Source organism: Pyrgilauda ruficollis, unplaced genomic scaffold (genome assembly GCF_017590135.1).
Source record: "Pyrgilauda ruficollis isolate IOZ18807 unplaced genomic scaffold, ASM1759013v1 scaffold19, whole genome shotgun sequence".
NCBI lineage: Eukaryota > Metazoa > Chordata > Aves > Passeriformes > Passeridae > Pyrgilauda > Pyrgilauda ruficollis.
The window spans coordinates 1,615,901-1,637,071 of NW_024518095.1; the positions used below are offsets into that span (position 1 = coordinate 1,615,901).

Here is a 21,171-nt window from a genome sequence, read left to right on the forward strand (position 1 = left end):
TGAAAGAGGAGAAAGTGTCGCTGAACTCTGTCACAGCTACGCAGCTCGCTGTCCAATAGGTTTTGTAAGCTGAGCTAAATGGTACAGGCAACACAGCTCATACTGCACTTTCAGTTTTAAACCCCACCTTCCACTACACCTGAGAAACATCCTGGATGTGTAATTTATATATGGTAAAGCCATAAGGAACCACCACGATTTCCTGCCCAATAGAGGCCAGAGGGATTCCCTTGCCTCAACCCAACCAATATGCTTGGGGGTTTTGTTTTGGGTTTTATTTAAGTGCTGATCCCAAGCAGCTCCTACTGGAAATTGAATTCAGTTATAGTTGTGTGTGCCCAGCACTTTAGAAGACAACGTCTAAAGGCCTTTCATATACACAACATGCAGTTCCTTTTGACAGAGAACAGAGCAGTGAGAAAGACTTACATATTCATCGCATTTCTTCTTCTCGAGGTGGCTGTTTGTGAGACTTCTTCTGCTTTCTCGATCCGAAATAAACTTGCTGAAAGAAGTCAGAGGATTTATTTCCAGCAAGTGCTTAGAAATTATGAACACAAGGTCCTGTGAAGCAAGTACAACAAGAAACCAAACAGACTTCTTCTTCCCCTCCCTATCAACCTCAAGACTCCTGGGTACCAGCTCAATTACTTCCTGCGTTGCCAGGCTGGAAGGTCCCAGGCACACGGCCCAGCAGGCAGCGGTGATGACCCCTCCACAGAAGAGGAAAGCATAACAGTATCCTGGGCACTGAGTATAAAATCAAGCAGTTACAAGTCCTAAGTGGGGAACTTGGGACTGCAGCTGCCACTGGCTGGAGACAACCCCCTGTCCTCTGCATCCTCCATGGATTATGGCAGAGGCTTATATTCTTTTACATGATTTTTGAGTCCAGATTATGATTGTGTACTGATACAACAAACCATAAATTAAGATCGGACCCTATCTGCTGAGGATCCAGTTGACTAGAAACTGTAAGTCAAATTGTATTCTAAATTCTGTATTATGCTACATATAGATTGCACTGCATTGATTCTGCTTGTTGAAATCCTGTGCCATTCTAATCATAAATTCTGTGCTACACTAATCATAACACCCTGCTAAAAAATAAACCTTTAATCATAACTAGGAATTACTGCCATCATCATGCTGCCAAGGATCCCTAAAAGATTTCACCTGTTCCCTCACTTTGAGGTGGCACTGCAAAACCCTACGCTGCCACTGAAACCTTAAGCTGCCTGTCCTGGTTTAGGGCAAATTTGGGAGAAAACCTCCAAAGGGGTGCCTCTAGAAAGCAAATTCAAGTGGGCCCTCCCCTAACTGGTTCAGGAAAAGATTTCCTTGGAGGAAAGTGGAAAAAACTGTTTATTTAACAGACAAAGAATTCATCAGCACAGAAAATGAACAATATTAAACAATAAAACCTCTTGTCAATCTGAAGAGATGACAAACTCAGAAAGTCCTTTTCATGGGCTGTAGCTCAGCTCACCCAGTCTATTAACAATCCCTCCAGCACTGGAAATGCCGTGGCCCAAGCCCAGCCCAGTGAGTCCCAGGTGCGAGCTGCCGGTGCTCTTCAGGGTGTTCAGTCCACAGCAGGTTTAAACAGCTCCAAGAAAAAGAAAAACCACAGTCCAGGGAACTTCTCTGCCTCAGCCACCTAAAAACTAACTAAAAACAAAGGAGAGCTCTGTCTTGCAATCTGTCCATCTGCAGACAACACAGTCCAGGAGAAGGATGCAGGGGAGTGAGTGCAGTTTGATAACAAACTCTGTGCTTCTTCTCTCCCCTGCCCTTCGCTCTCAGAACCAGTCTTAAAGATGCAAAAGTTATTTCTGGGCTAAACAGAAAAATGGGGATACAAGCATCATAAAGACACCTCAGGACACTACCACACAGGGTTGGTATGGCTAGAGTTAAGAGGAGGAAGATGTGACACACATGCCACTGCTGGCAGGACAATCCTGAAGCAGGCAACCTGCTCTGTTGGTACACTGTTCTGGGCTACTGGATTTTCCTGTAAGTGTCTTTCAAAACTCAATGCTGAATTCATCATACTGCAAAATTAAACACTTCTGTGCAGGGAAACAGAATAAACAGCTTTTCTTTCTCTTTACCCTTTACTTGTTCTGTGTCCTTGATGTATCCACATTTAGGAACTTACTGTCCCCTGTGGCAGTGCTGGCATCCTTGAGATTTGCGACACTTCTGATTTGGATGTGCTGTTATTTTCTCACAGATCTTCTCCTCAGCAAACATGTTAGTTTGTATAAAGCATTCTTTCAGCTTTTCATCTTTTGAAGGTCTATGCACAATTAAGTCCCTGGCATCTTTGCTAATCCACAGATGGTTCTTAGTCTGCACTGGCTAATGCCTCAGCCATGGTAGACGTCACATACCTAACCAGGGGCTGTCACCAAGTGTCAGAGCCCATTTTAGCTGTAGCTACATTAAGCTGGCTCTTCTTAAATTGAAGCAGACAAACAACACTGAACACAAACAGCAGCACTGCTGGTGCTTTCCCACAGTGGGAAATATCTACTGGCCAGGGATGTATAGTTCAAACTGTGACTCAAAACTTTGCATCATCTCAGTACATCCAGCAGTATCCAGGCTGGTAATAAATCCACAAACTTGTAAGGACAGAGCTGGAGCAAACTTCCCTAGTGCCCCAGTTGTGGCCTAATTACTAGTGATATGTATGCTAGCACAGCTTCTAAGGCTATGCCAAAATCATGCAGCTATAATGCTGCTGACTTGGCTTCCACAACTGACACACTGGGCCTTGTGTCTTTAACATTTTGTGTTTATGCCTTAAATCCAGGCATATATGGCAAAATGTAAGTACTATTTTAACTGGTTTTTTTGCAATTTTGACTCCTGCCCATTGGTCTGCTTTGATTTCCTCTAAATCAATAAAAAAGAACTACAGGGTTCTCCTGCATTTTCTAAATACTAACTTCAGCAACTAATTTGCTGCAAAATATAGACGTGATGTCAGATTTAGCAGCTCTAACACAGTTGGAATAGATGGCTGAACCTCCCCCACCATTTTATGAAGTGAAAAGCAACCACTTCTAAGATAGACTGATCTGAAATTAACTTTCCAAAGCTCACCTTGTAGGTATTTCATCCTTATGGAATAAAATCTCAGCCTGATTCAGAGCATGTGCCTTTTCTCTTTCATGTCTGTTTAAAGCCCATCTCTTGAACACAGGCAGCAGAGTGTGAACGGCTTGAAAAAGACATTCCAGCTCTCTCTCGAAACACCCTGCAGGCAATTTGTACAGGCAGGAGCACAGAGAAAAGTTTTGTCTCTTTTGGATTTGTAACTACTGCTGGGAACATCTGCAGACTTTGCCTTCTTCTGTCATTTATGGAGATCATGTGTCATTTTAGATTTTGTCAAGAGTTATGACAGAAGTAACTAGTCCGCTCCCCCCAGTTCTGCTCATCCCCCTGCAGCCAGTTCCCCCTTAATAATTACAAAAATAACAAATTTATGCACACTATTATTATTGCCTTCGGGTATTAAACTTCCATGAAAATTATTGTTAAAAAACTAATACGGGATAAAGACAACACTTGAGTAACATTGCTTGAATATAGAAGTGACCACGGGACTTTCCCTTAGAATACTTCTGGCAGAATGAACAGCTTCTGCACAGCTGGTATCTTCCACAGCCAACAAACATGTTATTTCCTCCTGGATGCGACTTTGAGAGAACTAGTCTGATTTGATAAATTGATCCAAACTACTTTCTTCTGAGTTAGTTCTAGAGTAAAAATGGAGTTGGCCTGCTGCCCAGCTGAGCTCCTCATCCACCCCACATTCCCCACGTCACACTGCGCTTTTCTCCATTTTTCTGTGTGATGTGTAGAGGAGAGCAGAGTCAGACATGGGAATGAGGGTACTGGGACCCCAAACCATGAGGTACACAGCACTGAGCCCAGCTTTCTTATGGGGGACTCCCCAGCCCTGCCCCAGGATGGCTCGCCAGGCAGCCCAGCAGCAATGCAGTACAGGAGGCTGGGGGCTCTGTCTGTGCTGCATTTGCTGTTGCAGGCAACTTAACCTGCAAGTCCAGAGCAGAGGTGTGCCTTGGGACAATGCTTGGTGCGGCCATACCATATGCCAGACAAGTTTTCCACAAAGGAAAAATATTACTGATCTTAAATGAAATAAAAACGAAAAAAAAAAAAAAAAAGTAGGGTGGAAGGTAATCCAATGAATTCAGCAGAAACAAACTTTATCAAGTTATTGCTTTTTATCAACTTTTTTTTTTATTTCAGGGTGGTTTTTCTCCCTTAGAGCATATGAAAGGAAACATATGCTGGAGTACCAGAATTTCTAGTTAAACTGTGCCATGCATCTGCTCTGCTTAAACACGTGCTTAGAAAACAAGCCATTCATTGTCACAGAATGTTGTATTTTTGACCTTTACGAATATGACACAAATCAAGTGAAATGCCTGTTTAGGCCAGCCTCTCCCAGCCCTCCCAAGGATCAGAGGCCAACTGTGAGAGGTGCTGTGGCAATGCACTGTAGGACTGTCTGTGCCATCAAAGCCTTGAGACTCCCTGACAAGCATGAAATCCACTTGCATCCTTTTGTTGTCTTCATTTCAAATGCTCTACCCATCACTGAAAGACATAACCTGTTCTTACATATTTCTGCTTTCCTGTTGTTTCCTGTATCATAGGTGAGTATGGACAGACTATGCAAAACTTTTCTGATACATTAATGAAATATCCTGGCCAAGATATAATGAGCTCCTCCTTGTGAGGCATGAAGCCTCACAGCTGGCCTGGAAAGAATATCTTAATCTAATTATTTTCCTGGTTTGATTTAGTGCAAAGTAGAAACTTAGCCTTATTGATAAAGTGGTTTAAAAAGGATGATGTTTAACTACGGTTTCCAAATTTAATTTATTTAACGACTTCAATGAGAAATGTTTGATTAAGGTGATACCCCCAAGCTAACCACCTTGGCTAAGCAGAGTTAGCCAAAAAACATTTAGCCATCTCAGATACGTTTAAACATAATTAAATTAAAATGGTATTTTACAATGCCTTAAACATTTGTTAGGGAAAGCTAGTTTTGCCAAGATGACAGAACTTTGTCCTTAGGCAGCTTCTTAAACTGCTAAATGCTAACTTGAGCAGTGGCAAAGATTTCCAGGGCAGGCATGAACAAGAAACGCAGAGGAAAGTTTGATCTGACTTACACTATGAAACTTGGACCAGATCTTAGCATACCTACTAACAACCTTAACAACTGAACAAGGGGTGCTGATGACTTACTAGCAGCTGTAAACCAAGACAGGCATTCAGACATCAGCTTCCTGAGAGCATCGTCATAGTTATAGTTAAGGAGTAAGTTATCTAAATACTTTTTTTTTATTTACAATTACTTTTTTTTGATTTACAATTATGTGCAGAGATGGCAGAGTTCTATAGCCAGGAGACATAGTTAAAAGTCACAAAATCCATGTCTGGGTTTCATGCAAATCTCTGAACTGACATTTTCAGAAGACATTCCCATTCAACATCTGCATACAAAGAAAAACCCCTCTTAGTACAGCCTCTTCAAATCAACATCCCCTCCCTAGATGTATTTAGAGCCAGAAAAGGCTGGAAAGCCAAAGGAACATATAGGATTCTTTTCCAAGATCAATAAATATTTGGAGTTTACAGCCAGCTTTGGAATCAGCTTGTGCCTCGTGTACCATCTCCAAAAGACCCTTAAAAAGGTTGCTCTACATTGAGCTTGACAAAACTACGTCCTGAGAGAAAAAAAAAAAAATTAAATTAAATACAGAGTGCAAAATCAAACAGGTTGAAACAACAAAAAAGTAAGTTGGTTGAAAATTACAGATCTAATCTAAAGCTCAAGTGAAATCAACAGAAAAGGTCCCACTGATTTTGATGGATGGGCATTTTACAAGGCCTCACATCACGTGGCAGGCAGCACAAAATGTGTTGCTCCCTAAGCCTGTTAACCTCTTACTCCATGGAAAAAAAGGTGTTTGCCAAAATAGTTATAGGAAGGGACTAACCACATCCTTTCAGGATGCACGGGTGCAGAGCAGGATATGCCTGCCTGCTTGTCACAGGGGATGGGATGGAGGTGCTTGCACAGGGCAGCAGCTGTGGGTGGCTCAGTGACAGCCTCAGCCCCAGGGCATGCTGGCAGGGCTGCACTGGTGCCAAGGTGCTGCTGCACTGGAAGCTGTGGTCAGTGAGAGCTGCCTGGAAACCCTTGGACATGGAGGGGGACATGAACAAACTGGGATATACAGGGCAAAATAGTCATGCATGGGATGCAAGTAGCTGTCCCATGAGTGCCTGGGCCATAATAGCCTATATCCTATAGCCAAATGATAGATCCTACTTTGGCAGAGGAAGCAAGTTCTCCAGAAAGGAACAGAAAATTGTGAAATATGTTAACCTGCCCTAAGAGCCAGAACAGTAATCACAAATTCTGCCTCTGAGTTTCTGACCCTCTTTCCTCACTCCACTTTTCTTCCTTTTTTTGCAGGCAGTCTGGATCCAGCCCAGATCTTGCCACACTTGCTATGCCCTAACTCCACAGAACACGTTGTGGCCACAGACGACCAGGCACATACAGCACGCTCCTTCCCCACCCTCCATAAACATCCACTGACAATGAAGCGCCAGCAGGGTTTTTCCCCATAACAGTTACTGATGGCATCAGCCAAAGTGCTGGGGAGGCACAGCCAGCCCGGTATAGCCACTCCTTGTCTCAAGGATATAAATCCTCAACAGCCTCCAGGGAGTGAATTTACCACTGTCAGCCCCTAAGCTCCTCTCCTTACAACATGAACCAGCAGGAAAGCAAGCAGGTTCATACTGGAACTGTTTTGTTTTGGCACACTTGGAGGGTTTTTTTGTCTTTCTCTTGCCTTTTTTTTTGTTTTTAACAGAAGTGGTTTGTGTTTCGTTTTGGCACTTTCCATCAAAGCAGTTGCATCAGAAAATTCCTGACCAGCTCTAATCTTCATCAGCGCAGCTGCGCTGCGGTCTCGGCACCTCCCGCCCTGCTGGTGACGGCCCCAGGACTTCCCCAGGGCTGGCGGCAGGGACAGGCTGGCACCCTCCTGCCCCCACCCCCGCCACCAGCCGGGCCCCTGCTCTGTCCCACGGTACGGCTGGCTGGTTTTGCTGCTTGAATGGTGTGGACAATGCTGGGTGCTTGCTCCCACACCTGTCACCAAGATCCTTGTCCACCCATGCAGTTGCGAGTCTCACAACTGACTCTAACCTCACCTGGGAAAAAACAGCTCTGAATTTCGTTTTAACACTAGAAAGTGAGTTTCTCACGTAGCTGGAGAGGATGCTGCCAACAGCAAGAAAAGGCAAGAGAAGAAGATTTTAAAGATCATAAAATAGGTGGTGGCAGCCCCGCAGAAGGGATCACAACGATGTGCTGGCACAGGCTTCCCAGCAGGGCTGGATCCCTGTGCAGGCACTGACTGGCCCCGTGCTCCACCTTGGTTTGCAATATTTGAACAGGAAGTTTGATCAAAACAGAGCTTCCTATTTTACAGATCACAAAATACAAACAGGGTCTGTCAGCAGGTCTTTGCTGTAAACTGGATGGCTCAGCACCTGTTGGAGGCTGGCAGGAAGAGCTGGAGAATTGCTCTCTGGAGAAAAGGCAGCTCTTCAGAAATGACTGTAAGCTTATAGAAAAACTCAACAGCCTAACAATCGTATTGATAATAATTGTAACTAATAATTTCCACCAATATTGATGCATTTTTTTAACCTTGATCTGAGTAAGGTGTAAGACACTGTTTTACCATCTTCTTGCCATCTCTGCCTCAAGGGAGCAAACTGCTGCCCAGTTTATCTCAACAAATTGCAAATACAGACTGGAACTACAGTTGCTGCCAACCACACCAGCTGTTAACTCCCCAGAAATTTGGATACATGGAGGTGGCCAGACAAGCTAAAATTGTCATACCAGAGAATAAAAGTCAACAAAGAGACTTCCCCAAAATTATGCCATTGTATTGTTATTACTTCTTTGCTGTGAGGAAGCAGACATCTAAAAATTTTGGCTTTTTGCTGCATTATGTGTTTATGGATTTTATTAGACTAATTTGAAAGATTCAAAATGATGAATAAATTGCAACTCCGTTTGCTTTATCTGCTACTGCAGCCTATGCCCAACAGATGTAATGTATGAAATTCAAATTACATCTTCAAATGGAGCATGACTTGGTAATGAATAATTCAAGATATATACCGAAAATTAGAATGCTGTTTTTAAACAGTGTGTTTCTTAGCAGAGGCAACGTCAGTGGAAAAATACTCACCTATTTATCTGGCCATTTTCCACCTCTGTGAAATCATTTGAATCATTGCTGATGTTATCATCTTCGGGGACAGTCATATTCTGCAATTCAGTCAGTTCTAATCCAGCTTTGAAAGGCATGCTGGGTGAGGAGCTGCGCCTATCCAAGTGGTTCTTCAAATACTAGTGTTTGGTTGGTATCTTGTGAGTAAACTGCAGCCACAGTGCCTAAATAAAACAAAAGGAAAAATTCCAAGATGTATACCACCAACAGCAGGCAATATCACCAGGAGAAACCAGAGAAACCTGTACAGAGGGACATCCATACCAACCAATTTTGTATTGTTAGATGGACCTCAGGTTATTATCTAAATACATTGCAGAACAGTAGTAACCTTGTATGTGTTAATGAGATCAACCTCACTAACCTTATAAATTTACCCTGTCCTGCAATCTATTGCTGAAGACAGCAATTTTTTTTAAACTTGGGAGCAAACCCAGCCTGTTTGTTTCAGAAAAAAAAGATTAACCTCAAATTAAGGAATAAAAACTATTTGGTTATCCAAGTCCTAATTCAATATCTGGTGTTTGTCTTCTGTATGCTCTCCATTCTTACTTAAAAATATAAAATACATGTCCATGCTGATATAAGTGGGATACAAAGAGGGATAGTTATTCCAGTACTCTGTTCTACTAACACATACATTCCAGCCTGTTAAAGATTTTTGGGAAAGCACAGATGCAGTGGATACTGTGTTTAAGTTTTTGGATGGTTACACTCATTACAAACAAGGAAAGAAACAGAAAAAACCAAAATCCCTAAGCTCACGTATCACAGAAAGAAAGAGCAATGTATACCTTGTGTCAAGCAGTTATTCTCTGGAGACCAGGTGATCTCTCTTCCGATAGATGTGTTCCATAAAAGCACAGAGGAGAACGCCAAAGGCAGATCAGAGAAGTCTGCTACAGTGACATACTTCCTCATCAGCAATGCAAATTAACTGAAACACCAATATTTTCCGGAGCCCAACCACTCTCGGCCGAGCTACAACTCCAGCGTGGTAGTGAGGCAACAGTATGTTACTCACAAACAAGCCCCTGCACCACAGCTCTCTCAATTCCCATTTTGTGAATGAATTTCCTGCAGTATTGCCAAATAACTATTCAGCCTGGGGTACGTGGTGAACCCTCAGACACCAGATTAATTTGGGGATATTTTAAAATTCTCAGGGCTACCTCAAAGCCATCAAACTGCATGCAACCCAAGAGGCACGAGCATCCCCAGGCTCTTGCAGGGCGAGACAGGAGGATGTAGTTCACTTGTTCAGTTATGACATCTGCCTGTTTCAAATTAAGTTTACAGAAGCCAGTACTTCTGTTTTATACCACATCCCCACCACACAGAAGATAGCCTTGCAAATGAGCAGTTTTTTCCCTGTAAATACTTTCTCAGAAATGCCATTTTCAATTCCTCAAGAGCCCACCCTGTCCAAAGTTCAGGTGCCAAGTTTAAAAGCTACCCTCGAGGCTAACAGTAGGATCCCTTCTCTTCAACTGAAGGAGCAGCTAAGCATTTGATTATTGCACTGCCTGGTGCAAGGGTAGTTTGGGGTGTGTGAGCTGGGTACTTTTCAACTCCTCTGCAAAAGAGATTTCCACTACAGATACCAGGAGAAAACTGCTCAGGTATTAAAATGTTGGCACAATAAAATATTAAAAAAAAAAATTGATTTAGGCTGCTGATAAATAAATGCAGACTGGCAAGCAGAGGGTGGTTTTAGCATTCTGGAACAGTCTTCCCGGAGGCTGCAGGGATAAAATAGTCTACCTATTTTGGAAGAGAAGCACAATCTTTTTATAAAAGGATAAAGCCACAGGAGACAGCGACTGCTGAGGTAGCAAGGACCAAGCCCACTGAATTCCGAAGTTTCTTGTGACCATGAGTTCCTAAAATAATTTCTTAAGAGACCTGGCAACCTCTGTATCAGGATCTGGGTCCCCTGGCATTTTAAAGCCTGTGTAAAGGTTCAGCTGAGATTCAAGCAGAGAAGCTTTTCCTTTGGGCGCTGTTTTGCATCATGATGCCAGGAGGATTTTCAGAACTGCCTTGACATTGTCTGTGCTTAAAAAAATCGCCATTAAGTGTTTCAAAAGCAGGTGCTGAAATTAGCAGCAGTGTGAGGTAAGCAGCGCACTGGAGAGCCGGCTGCACAGCTCACTGACGTGTGGCTCCAGCTTCACCTTCTGCCCCTCTGTCACTGAAACACTACAGCTCCAGACTGGCAGGAACACAGCTCCCTGCTCATTCCCAAGGAATCTGCAGCACAAAAGTGACAAGTTTTGTCTGTTTCAACCAAAACCCTGCTTCTACAGAAAACTACTTGAATGAAGACTCTTCACAAGGGCATGTAGGGATAGGACAAGGGGGAATGGCTTTAAACTGAAAGAGGACAGGTTTAAATTAGATATTAGGAGGAAAGTATTCATTGTGAGGGTGGTGAGGCACTGGAACAGGTTGCCCAGAGAAGCTGTGGATGCCCCATCTCTGGAGCTGTTCAAGGTCAGGTTGGATAGGGCTTTGTACAACCCGGTGTAGTGGAAGGTGTCCTTGCCCATGGCAGAGGGGTTGGAACAAGATGATCTTGGAGGTCTTTTCCAACCCAAACCCTTCTATGATTCTATAGGACAGAGCAAAATCTTAGGGCAAGCTGAAGCACCAGCAACCATTTCAGCAGACTCCATGTTTCAGACAGACAAGTGGCTCCTGAAGCATCATGACAGTGGGCACGCCTCTTAGTATAGATCATGTTCTTGCTAGGGTAAGTGATTTACTAAAGAAACACCAAAACAAAATCCTGAAACAAACAAACAAAACAATCTTGAATGACATAATGCATAGCACTTCCAAGTATGAGAAAACCTGATCTCAGCGTCAAAACATGAGGTGGGTGAGGAGAGAGTGGTGGGGCTGGGAACTGAAGTTTTCATTGTCATGGCATGAACTCATCACAGATCTTTGGCAAAGTAAAACCAACATGTCCTCGGAATCTCCACCGATAAAATTAAGATGATAATAGTGACACTAGCACTCAGTTTGTGAAGAGCTTGAATATTCAGAGACAAAGGGTGGTACAAGCGTGATACCTGGAATAAAAAAACACTATGCAAATAAAAAATTTTTGCAATGATAACTTTATCTCAGAGATATACAGAGAAAACCTTTTGTCACTGCTAATTACTCTGGGCACTCTCCACAGTCAATGGAGTATAGGTGATCATATGAATTTCACCCCCAAATCACCTACTAAACTTCAAGCTCACCCATGCGACAAATCACAGAGTCTAAATAAAATCTAAAATCCCAAAAGGTTAGGGTTCATGTCAACTAGCTTAATTCCCCACAAATCAAGGGTCCACTCCAGACCTGTCACTTGGCCTCTACAGCAGAGCCTGGTGCTGCTGGAGGACAACCCTCTGACCCATGGGAAGGGTCTGCAGTCACACTGAGCTGTTCCCTGCAATTGCAATAGCCTTGCTCCCAAAAGGAGAATCAATGCTGGGATAGCTGAGCAAGTTGCCTCCTCTGGTGTACGTGCCACTAGTGCTGTGAGAAAAAAACCCCCAAATTGCTTCAACTAATAAAAATTCACCATATGTTGATACTGGGCTATATTGGAAGCAGCAGGGTAATATTTGTACTTTTACAGCCTTTTCATTCAAGAAATGTCTTAAAAGAAGTGCAAATAAAAATGCTAGGTTGGCAAGAGTTCTTAGGCTGAGCTTTACTCCTAATTCACATTGAAAGACAGTAAATAATTACGTGAATAGTGACTGTAAAAACTCCAATCACCTCAGTCACTGTGCCTACTACTCTGTCCTACTACTCAGCCTTAAACTTCTCAAAAGGAAAACTTCCAGAGACGTGCCATCAAACCTCTCCTTCCAGACACACACTTAGTAAATTATAAAAGACAAATCAGAATTTTGCTCTTGCTTCAAATTTTTCTATTTAGATGGGCAAGCACTCATTCTTAAAGAAGGCATCACCCCAAGGGAAAACCAGCAAAGATCTAATGACTCTTCAAAACGAACCTCAAGGATCTGTGTTTGGTAGCTGACCCAGCTCCTCTGTTTAGTAGAAAAAGCATTGCTCTGGCCTAGCAGCTTAACTTTCTCCTTAAATATCCCATTATATGTCTTGTAAAAGCCATTACATATAATTTATTTGTTGTGTGCTCCTTGCAGAATATGGGAAAGATTACAACTGGTCACAACTTAAAGAGGACTATGAGATGACACAAGAAGATAAAATGAGTTTATTATTTTCAAGGACACTGAGACCTTCACAAGCCATTAAAACATATTCCAAGAACTGTAGTAATTTTTTCTGTTGACTTATGAAACATAAAAGCAAAAAATCCCTGCAACTCCAGTTTCCTGGACTGTTAAATATCCACAAGAGCAGTAATGGGATCAAAGACTTTATGTTTGAAAAAAAGTATGATAACACAGACAATCCATTTCTTCTGGTTTATGCATGAATCCTTTCTAGGCTGTACATGGAAGAGGTATAATCCCAGAAAACACTTTGCCAGAAGCTGTGTTTCTAAAAAGAACACCATCACTCCTGGTAGTAATCACAGCGGCTTAATTCACGTGCCATACTTTTTTCATATCCTATAAATGACACAGTTCCAAAAGTGTCATCTTAAGGCACATGGCTGCTCAAAAGCTGACCCAGTATGTGAGAGGCATTTGGGTAAGTGGTCAATCTGGACAACATCTAGTCCACCTCTGTGTAGGGTTTTTTGCAATATGCCCTTTCACTGGGCACTTCATTCACTGCGCACTTCCCGCAGTCAAATGGTCTTGGGGCTGGTAAATATCCAAGACACACTAAGCACTTTTAACTATGGAAATCAAGATAATTTGCTCACAAGACAAAATGTGACTCAACTTTCTTCTCAAAGAGAGTTTTGCCAAGAAAAACTTGGTTGGTTATAAGTCATTAGAACTCTTGAGTTTCGTACAAGCTGTTTTTATTCCTGCAAAGCCTGAGATGGGATACATCTTTCTTTACTCATACTTTTGAAAGCTCTTTCAAAGAAGAGCAATATGACCAGTAAGACACCATGGATATAAATAATGAAACACGGAGACTGAAACTCTGTGTACAGACTATTCACTTAAATGACAGAAAGCAAGAATAGGCTTTATACGTAACAGTATCACACTGGGAGGCAGGGAAGAAACTATCACCTTTTTGTTCTGCATTGGTGACACCTGACAGGAGGGACATAAAGCTCCAGACTTACTCCTCATCTACAGAAAGGACAAAATGGAGAGATTAGAGAAGAGCCACTGAGATAACAAAGAGCTTGGAAATTAGACTGACTCATATCCACTGAGCAAACATCTGCAGTGCTTGAAATGTCATTGCCTCCAGCTCCTCAGCTCTGCCCCTCTGCAGTAGGCTGCAGCCACAGGAGCAGTGGAAGGAAGCGGGCTCACCCCAGCCCCAGTGGTGTCCCAGCTGGGCTCAGGTGCCACAGAGAACCAGCAGGATGCTGGCACACGCCTGTCCTGCCCATCAGGGCGGTGCCAGGATGAGGGCAGCGTGGTGCCCAGAAGGCCTTGGCACTGCTGCAGCTATTTGCTTGGTGTCTGCAAGCCACCACCTCTCATCCCCAGGCTCCTCTCTCTCACAGCCCCCATGGCATGCAGGATGGAAACAGTTAAAAGATAAGATGGGGGGTGGGAAAACAAGTGGCAGAAGTCTTGGGAAGGAAGCTCAGAAAAGGGTGCCATAAAACAGAAGAGATGAGAACAAATGTGGATCGTCAGCCTTTCTCTTGGTAGTGCCCAACCTTGTGCTGCAACAGGAAAATGTTCCTGCTCTGCCCCATCACTCTCCACACTGCCCTTCCATGCTGCCATGAAGAAAGGGAAGACAGTCCCAAATTAAGTTTCAACAGGCTACTCAGCTGATCAAAGGCAGGCAAATAAGAAACCATAAAATCCCAGTCTGATTCACCAAGTGATTCATTACTTTAGGCAAAACACTTAAAGATGAGCCATAAAGGAAAATGGTTTTAAGTACATTTTTGTTTTGAGCCCTTCCCAGTCAAATTAGGAAAGGCATTTGGCAGAGGAATATAGTCACATTTTTTCCTAATTATATTTCTTTGTGAAATCCTCTCAACAGTCTTGGTTTTCAGAAGAGATCCCACAACACACCGCCACAAATAAATGCGCTCTTGTCTTCCACAGAAAGTGGAAATGCTGTATGAGTGGGGCTTTATGGGTCACTGCAACAAAACACACTATCCAGATGTATTTCTAAGGGTTAAACAGCAGCTCTAAAATTCCCATTTAAATAAACTTTTGTACTACAGAAGGAAGAATCCTTCATAAATTCATGTGTATCTCACTTTTCCTCTGCTCCAGTTTACAAGTAATTTCTCTGCCTCAGTTTTCTTGACTATAAGAGACTCAAAGCAATATTTACCTGATAAGCTTGGGCAAATATTGTAAGAGCTAACTGCAAAACATGTAAAAGCTGCCATTTTTCCCAAGAGCAGCTGCTCAAACTTCTTGGATTGGATTAAGGTCACAGCAGTAAGTATCCATCAGAAAGAAAACTGAATTCAGGCTATTTAAATATTTCCACAACATTCACTTGTCTTCACCATAATAACTGTCACTTACAAGTTTGTATCATGTTACTTGCTATGCAGATCCCAACAGAAATTAACAAGATGCTAAAAAGAGAGAAGAGCACAGGAGAGAGTTCCATTTCTGCTCAGTCACCACTCTCACACTGCTAAGAACAAGCTCCCAAAACAGCAAACACAGACGAAATGTAGGACAGAGACCCAGGATGAGCAGCCTCCAAGCAGGAAGGCCGAGAGAGCACTGCTTCCCCTTCCATCCTTTAAAACCCTCGTAAAAAGCAGGACTTGGGCACGAAGGACAATTGATCCTCCACGTTTTACAGCAGTCTGCAGAAAGCCTCAAGCTCAGGGGATAAGCCTCTTCACATGGGTATGTGCAGCTTGGTGCTCACTGCCAACAACCGTCTCCCATCCTCACCCAGCCTGGAGAGCCCAGTTGGTCCAGCTACAGCATAAATAGTCTCAAGTGACAAGACAGAGGATGCTGCAGTGTGCTTCAGTGAAGTGCTCTCTCTGTGGTGCCTCTTGAAAAGAAAAAAGCCGACCTTCCGAAAAGGCAAAGTCAAATAGGAGTCATTGTGCATGACAGTGGAGCAGATCCCGTTTTAGTCAGTGAATTTCCACCGAGCCTCAGCAGAAGGCCTCTGCTCACCAGCAATATGGCAGTTCAGAGATTTCACGCAGGTTTTGCAAAGCAGATTTCAGCGCCATTTCGGCAGGGACTCCTAGCCTGGAAAGGACAGTTATTGATACCTATATCCTTCAGGAACAGATGGAATTTCCTTTTAGAGGCATTTTTAACAAAGTTGGTGTTTTGGTAGCAAATAAAGTAAAATTTAAATGAAGGATGCTGTTTCTTTCTCCCCCTGTAGCTGTTTTTACTTCTGATCTATGAAGACTAGTCTCAGAATGTAGGGGATTTTTCCTCTGTTTTGTTTTTTATCCCTGCAATATATTTTATTAACTAACACATATCTTTTTGTTACACTTTACTTCTAGGACAATATCTGTTCTATGTTATTTTGCCTTTCAAGCACAAGTAAAAGCCAAACCTGAAGGTGAACGAAGCACAGCACAGATTCCTATTTATAATCTGGACTAGAGGTTGGCAGAAATGCCCCACAGCAGTCTGGGACTCTGAATAGCCTACGGACACGAGGTGAGTTCAGCTGGTGGCACAAGGAAAACTATAGCTTCTCCTTCCATAAAACCAGCTGCCAGGTCCAGGGTTTATTTCATTCCTTGCAATGTCACATAAACAAAGCACGGCTTTACACACCTCATCGTCTCCTCCCTCACAAGGAAACAGACACATCCTAGCTACAGGTTGCATTACGAACTCCGCAAAACAATGGAACAAGCCCCCTGCCACAGCAGCGAGCTGGACGTGGACACACGTGAGCCAAGGCACCCCCGGGCATTCGCTCCGGCCTCTTTTTGTTCTCGCCTTTGCTCAGGAAAAGCGACCACCTCAGCTGTTACTATGTATTTACGGGCACCACGCACACGCGTGCGCGCCGTGGGCCCAGCCTGCATTTTCCGAATACCGTAAAACTTGCACTGACCCCATGGCAGTGCTGGGTTTAAGGGAAAGGCAGGAACGTTCCCCGGGCACGGCTACACCGCGGCCGCGCACCCTGCGGGGGCTGCGGCACCCGCGACCCGGCCGTCACAAGGGGCAAACTCATTTATTATTACTACATTTTTTTCGCTGCCAGCGGAAGCCCGTAGCCGCAGACTGCCACGTTTTTGTTTTATTTCTGCGGGTTTTGTTTGTTTGTGGTTTTTTTCCATGCCCGCCACGGCAGCCGGCGATGCTCGCCTCCCGCCTCCGGCGCGGCAGCGCGCCCCAGCCGCGGGAGATGCCGCATGGCCGCCCCGTCCCCGCGTCCCCTCCGCCCCGCCGGGCTCCCCCAGCCCCGCCCGGCTCGCTGCTTGCATTTTTAGGGTTTGCGCTGGGCAGCAGCGGCGGGGAGCAGACACGTTTTGCGGGGGATGGGGGAGGGCTGCGGGGACGGCGGGGACAAAGCGCGGGCGGCGGCGGCGGCGGGCTCCGGGCTCCGGCCCGCGCTGCGCGGAGACAAAGGGTGCGCGGGGAGCCGCGGCCCCATCCCTCCGACTGCATTAGCTGCTGCTGCCTACCTTCCCCAGGAGCCGCGGGAACCCTCTGGGAAGCGATCCACCTTTTCCGCCGGGATCCGACTGGAGAACGCCGACAAATAATTACAGTGATAAAAATAAAATAAAACTTAATTAAAAAAAAAAAGAAAAAGAAGAAGAAGAAGGGGGGAGAAGGGGGTTAAATGAAACTGGCGAAAGGAAAACGACGAGAAAGATGTCCTTCCTGCTCCCGCCGCGGGTGTGTGCATGTGGAGGTGGGCGGGCTGGCGGGAGCGCGCCGGGCGCGCGCCGCGCGGGGCCGGCGCCGGGGCCGCGCCATCAGGTGCTGCGGGGCGCGGAGACTCACACGTGTCCGGGCAGGGACCCGCGGTCCCGGCACGCCCAGCTCCCCGGCCGCAGGGGCGTCCAGCACCTTTCCCAAAAAAAAAAAAAAAAAAAAAAAAAACCAAAAAAAAAAAAAAAAAAAAAAAAAAAAAAAAAAAAAACCGCACCAAATAATTTTTTTTACTCTTTTTACAAAAGACAATAATTTTTTTTCACTCCACGGCTAGCCACAGGAGAACGCCTCCTGGCAGGCAAAGCTGGATTTTTGTGACTTGAAATGGCTACGGAAGATCCGGCGCTATTGTGTGAGCCGATTTCCTGTTCTGTCATGCAAAGGTATATATGCTGAAAATGCTGCCATTTGCGCAAGAGGTTGGAGCATTTCCTGCTGGGGCAAGACACCTTCCTCAAAATGAACGGGGAATTCAATTGCTGTAGCTTGTTATTTCCATCCTAATATCTAGAAAGCATTGCATGAGGTTTTGGCTTGGAAAAAACTTTTCAAGAACTAACCCGATGGTATTGCAGCTGTCCTTGGCTTCCCCCCCACCCCCGAACACATGACTTGCATGGGATATCACAAGGCAAAGAATGAAAGGGTGATGGAGCCTGTGGGCTTGGGTGCAGTTTGCCTGGCTACCCATGGAGGGTAATGGTTTCTGGGAAGCTTTCATGGCCACTCTTTCAGAAGCTTCTTTAGGTGCTTGCTCTAGAATTTCCACTACTGAGTCTCCTAAATGTCAAGCCAAAAAGGCAGATGACACACATGAAGAACTGTGGTTTTCAAATTACTGGCTTTGCATATATAAATTGGATTCCTGTTTTGGTGCTTTCATCACTTTTTTTTTTTTTTTTTCCCGGTAGGGCAGTTCACAGAATCATAGAACAGTTTGGGTTGGAAGGACCTTTAAAAGTCATCTAGTGCAACTCCCAGCAATGAACAGGGACAACCTCAACTACATCAAGTTCTCAGAATCCCATCCAGCCTGCCTTTGAATGTTTTCAGGGATCCACCACCCCTCTGGGCAACCTCTTTCAGTGTTTCACCACCCTCATTTTCCTTATATCTAATCTAAATTGTCCCTTCTTAGTTTAGACCCTTGTCCTGTTGCAACAGGCCCTGCTAAAAAGGTTGTCACTCTCTTCTTATAGGTCCCCTTTAGGTGCTGAAAGGCCACAGCAAGGTCTTCTTGGAGCCTTCTTTTCCCCAGGCTGAAAAACACCAACTCTTTCACCCTTTTCTCATGGGAGAAGGGCTCCATACCTATGATCATCACCATGGCCCTACTGCTCAAACAGCCCCATGTGTCTCCTGTGCTGAGGACCCCAGAGTTCTCTGAATGTGAAGTGCTGTGCAAACAGCAATTTAATTAACACCTATTGCACCCTGCTAGGACAAGAGCCATGTCATCCCAGTATTGAGAGTGAAGCCTGAGGAAGAGCTAGCTGAACAAGGGCATTAAGGCAAGGGCTGACCTTTCAACCTTCCTCATGTGATTAAACCTCTCTCACTTCAGAATCATATGCAGTTCCAGAGAAATTTAAGATTGAAAAACATGTGGGACTGGATTTCAAGGCAGAGCTTCACTCCCCACCCTCAGTGCAAGGTACCATGCCTGAAAGCAGAGAAGCAGGTATTTGCAATTCACTCTGACTCAATTAGACTTATATATGGTAAACTGAAAATCAATCCCTCCCCCAGATTATTGAATAAAAATGTGTATTATATAGTGGATGAGGTCAGGTGGTGTTACTGTAGGGAATAAGAGGAAAATACTTTGTTTCTTTAAAACAAAATATGTATCAGGCTATCAGGTGAATGATCATTGATTTGATGTGCCCTGCTACCTCTTTTCCTTTCATAGTTACAAAGGCAAGCTATTTGATTCTTACCTTGTCATGTGCATTCTTAGAATGGAGGTAATTATTTTTCATAGAATTTCAAAAAAAGTCTTTTTCATATATTTTTACGAGCTCCAAAAAATGATAGTACTTCTCAGGAATGGAAACTATTTTACTTTGCATCCTTAGTGTATCAAATTTCTCCAATCTCCCTCTCAGTATCTCTCTGGGTTTTTTTTATCACTGTTGGTTCTGTTTGCCTTGATATGCTGTGAAACTTTGATGCTTGTGGCAAGCATCTTCTAGTTCTAGTTTTATTGTTTCTTGTAAGCTTTTTTCCAGCAGATTTTTATGGCAGTCACTCCTTATTGACCCTATTCACTCCTCCTGTGTCTTTCTCTTTATTATTTTCATTCATTATCTTGTTCCTATTTCTGGTTTAGAGATATACCACAAAGATTCAGGAATTTACTGTAATATTTTTCTTTCTGTTGCCCATATTAAACTGGGATGAGATGGGAATCCATCTCAAATCTCTTCTTGGATGCCTTTCAATGCACTTTTATCTAGTCAAAATGGATCCTCTTTTCTTTCCTGAGCCTTTCTCTGTTTGTGGTATCACCATTCTCATCCTGCTTTTGTTCAGACTTGCAGCTTCCAAATATCCTTTAGATTGTATTTTGCCTGCCTAAAATGAATCACAGCCATGTTCATTTTCAGAACTACCCTCTGAAGTGCAATGTTCTTCCAGAGTCTGGAAAATTCCCTTCTGTACTGTCCTTCAAAAATTTATGCTTATTGACTAACTTATACTTACTAATGGAAACTGCTGGTACGCAACAAAAAAACATATCTACATAACAAAAGTGATCTTAAAAGACACCAAATACTTCCTTGGTTGACTAAATTATTGCATCTGTGAACATTTGGCAATTTTCTTCATGCAGTTTCAGAATGCTGTTTGATTTGGCATGCATTTCATTGAAAGTGGGGCTTGTTTGGCTTCTTTGTTGTCTTTTGCTTCCAAATTGCAGCAAAGACTACCAGACATTCCAGACACAATTCTTGCACCTGAAACAAAGCTGATGACAGAGCGTCATTAATTTTGTATGATTATCCGTTCAACTATTTTACCCTCAGGCCAATATATGGCTACAGCCCAGGGGAATGGAGTTGCTGGAGCTGGAGGTGGCTGTGCCTGGGGCAGAGGAATTCACGTCTGATGTGCTGAGGCTGACAGGTGGAGCTGGAGGTGCTTACAGAGTTCTCTTCACCTCTATTTTAGTACATCCGTCACTGGCATGCTTGAGCTCATGTGTTAGTGCTTGCGTGAAAGAGAGGAGAATAAAAGGGAACAGATCAGAAGTGTAAAGCCAGCTGAAGGAGAAAATCCTGTGTTTTTCAGAGAAGGTGCTTGCTGCCAGAAAGTGACCTTGAACCTCTTTAAATTCTCTGACTGCAGTTCAAGAATAGTGATGAAGCAAAAGGTGTAAGCAATGGCTATTTTTTGCACCTCAGTACTACATCTAAATCAAGTTGAACTAAAATGTACGTAGAATTTCGTGACTTTTTTTTTTTTCACTGTTTTTGTTTTTTTGGAAAGAGGAATTTGTGTCCATTTCTTGCAGAGAGACAAGAAGCTTATGTTTGATAACACATGTCTTAGCCATGGGGCTGCTCACAGGAGGGGGCAGTACTGGTCCTCTTAAAGGAAGTAATTAGACGGAGATCCCTTTCTCACCAAGGCTTCACGGAGACTGTGCTCGAAAAGTCTTGGAGATGTGCTGCAAGGACAAACACAATACTGGCACCTACTTGGGCTGGGTGTGGTTCAAGCCCAAACACACCATGGGCTTGCTGAAGTGCCTGAAGGCTTTCAAGGTGAAA

The 21,171-nt window shown here is 43.8% G+C and overlaps 1 protein-coding gene across 2 annotated transcripts in view; it reads right to left on the reverse strand.

The window, feature by feature from the left end:
* Positions 1-17,306, reverse strand: part of SLC38A1 (solute carrier family 38 member 1) — a 42,581-nt gene extending 25,275 nt beyond the window's left edge. For both annotated transcript variants that reach the window (XR_005954954.1, XM_041465640.1), the window contains exons 1-3: positions 17,140-17,306; positions 8,346-8,551; positions 430-505 (exon numbers count right to left, since the gene is read on the reverse strand). Coding sequence is in view for 1 of the 2 variants with exons in the window: in XM_041465640.1 (XP_041321574.1) it covers positions 430-505; positions 8,346-8,464 (195 nt within the window). In the remaining variant the exon portion in view is untranslated. The remainder of the gene's footprint in view (positions 1-429; positions 506-8,345; positions 8,552-17,139) is intronic.
* Positions 17,307-21,171: the final 3,865 nt, after the last annotated feature.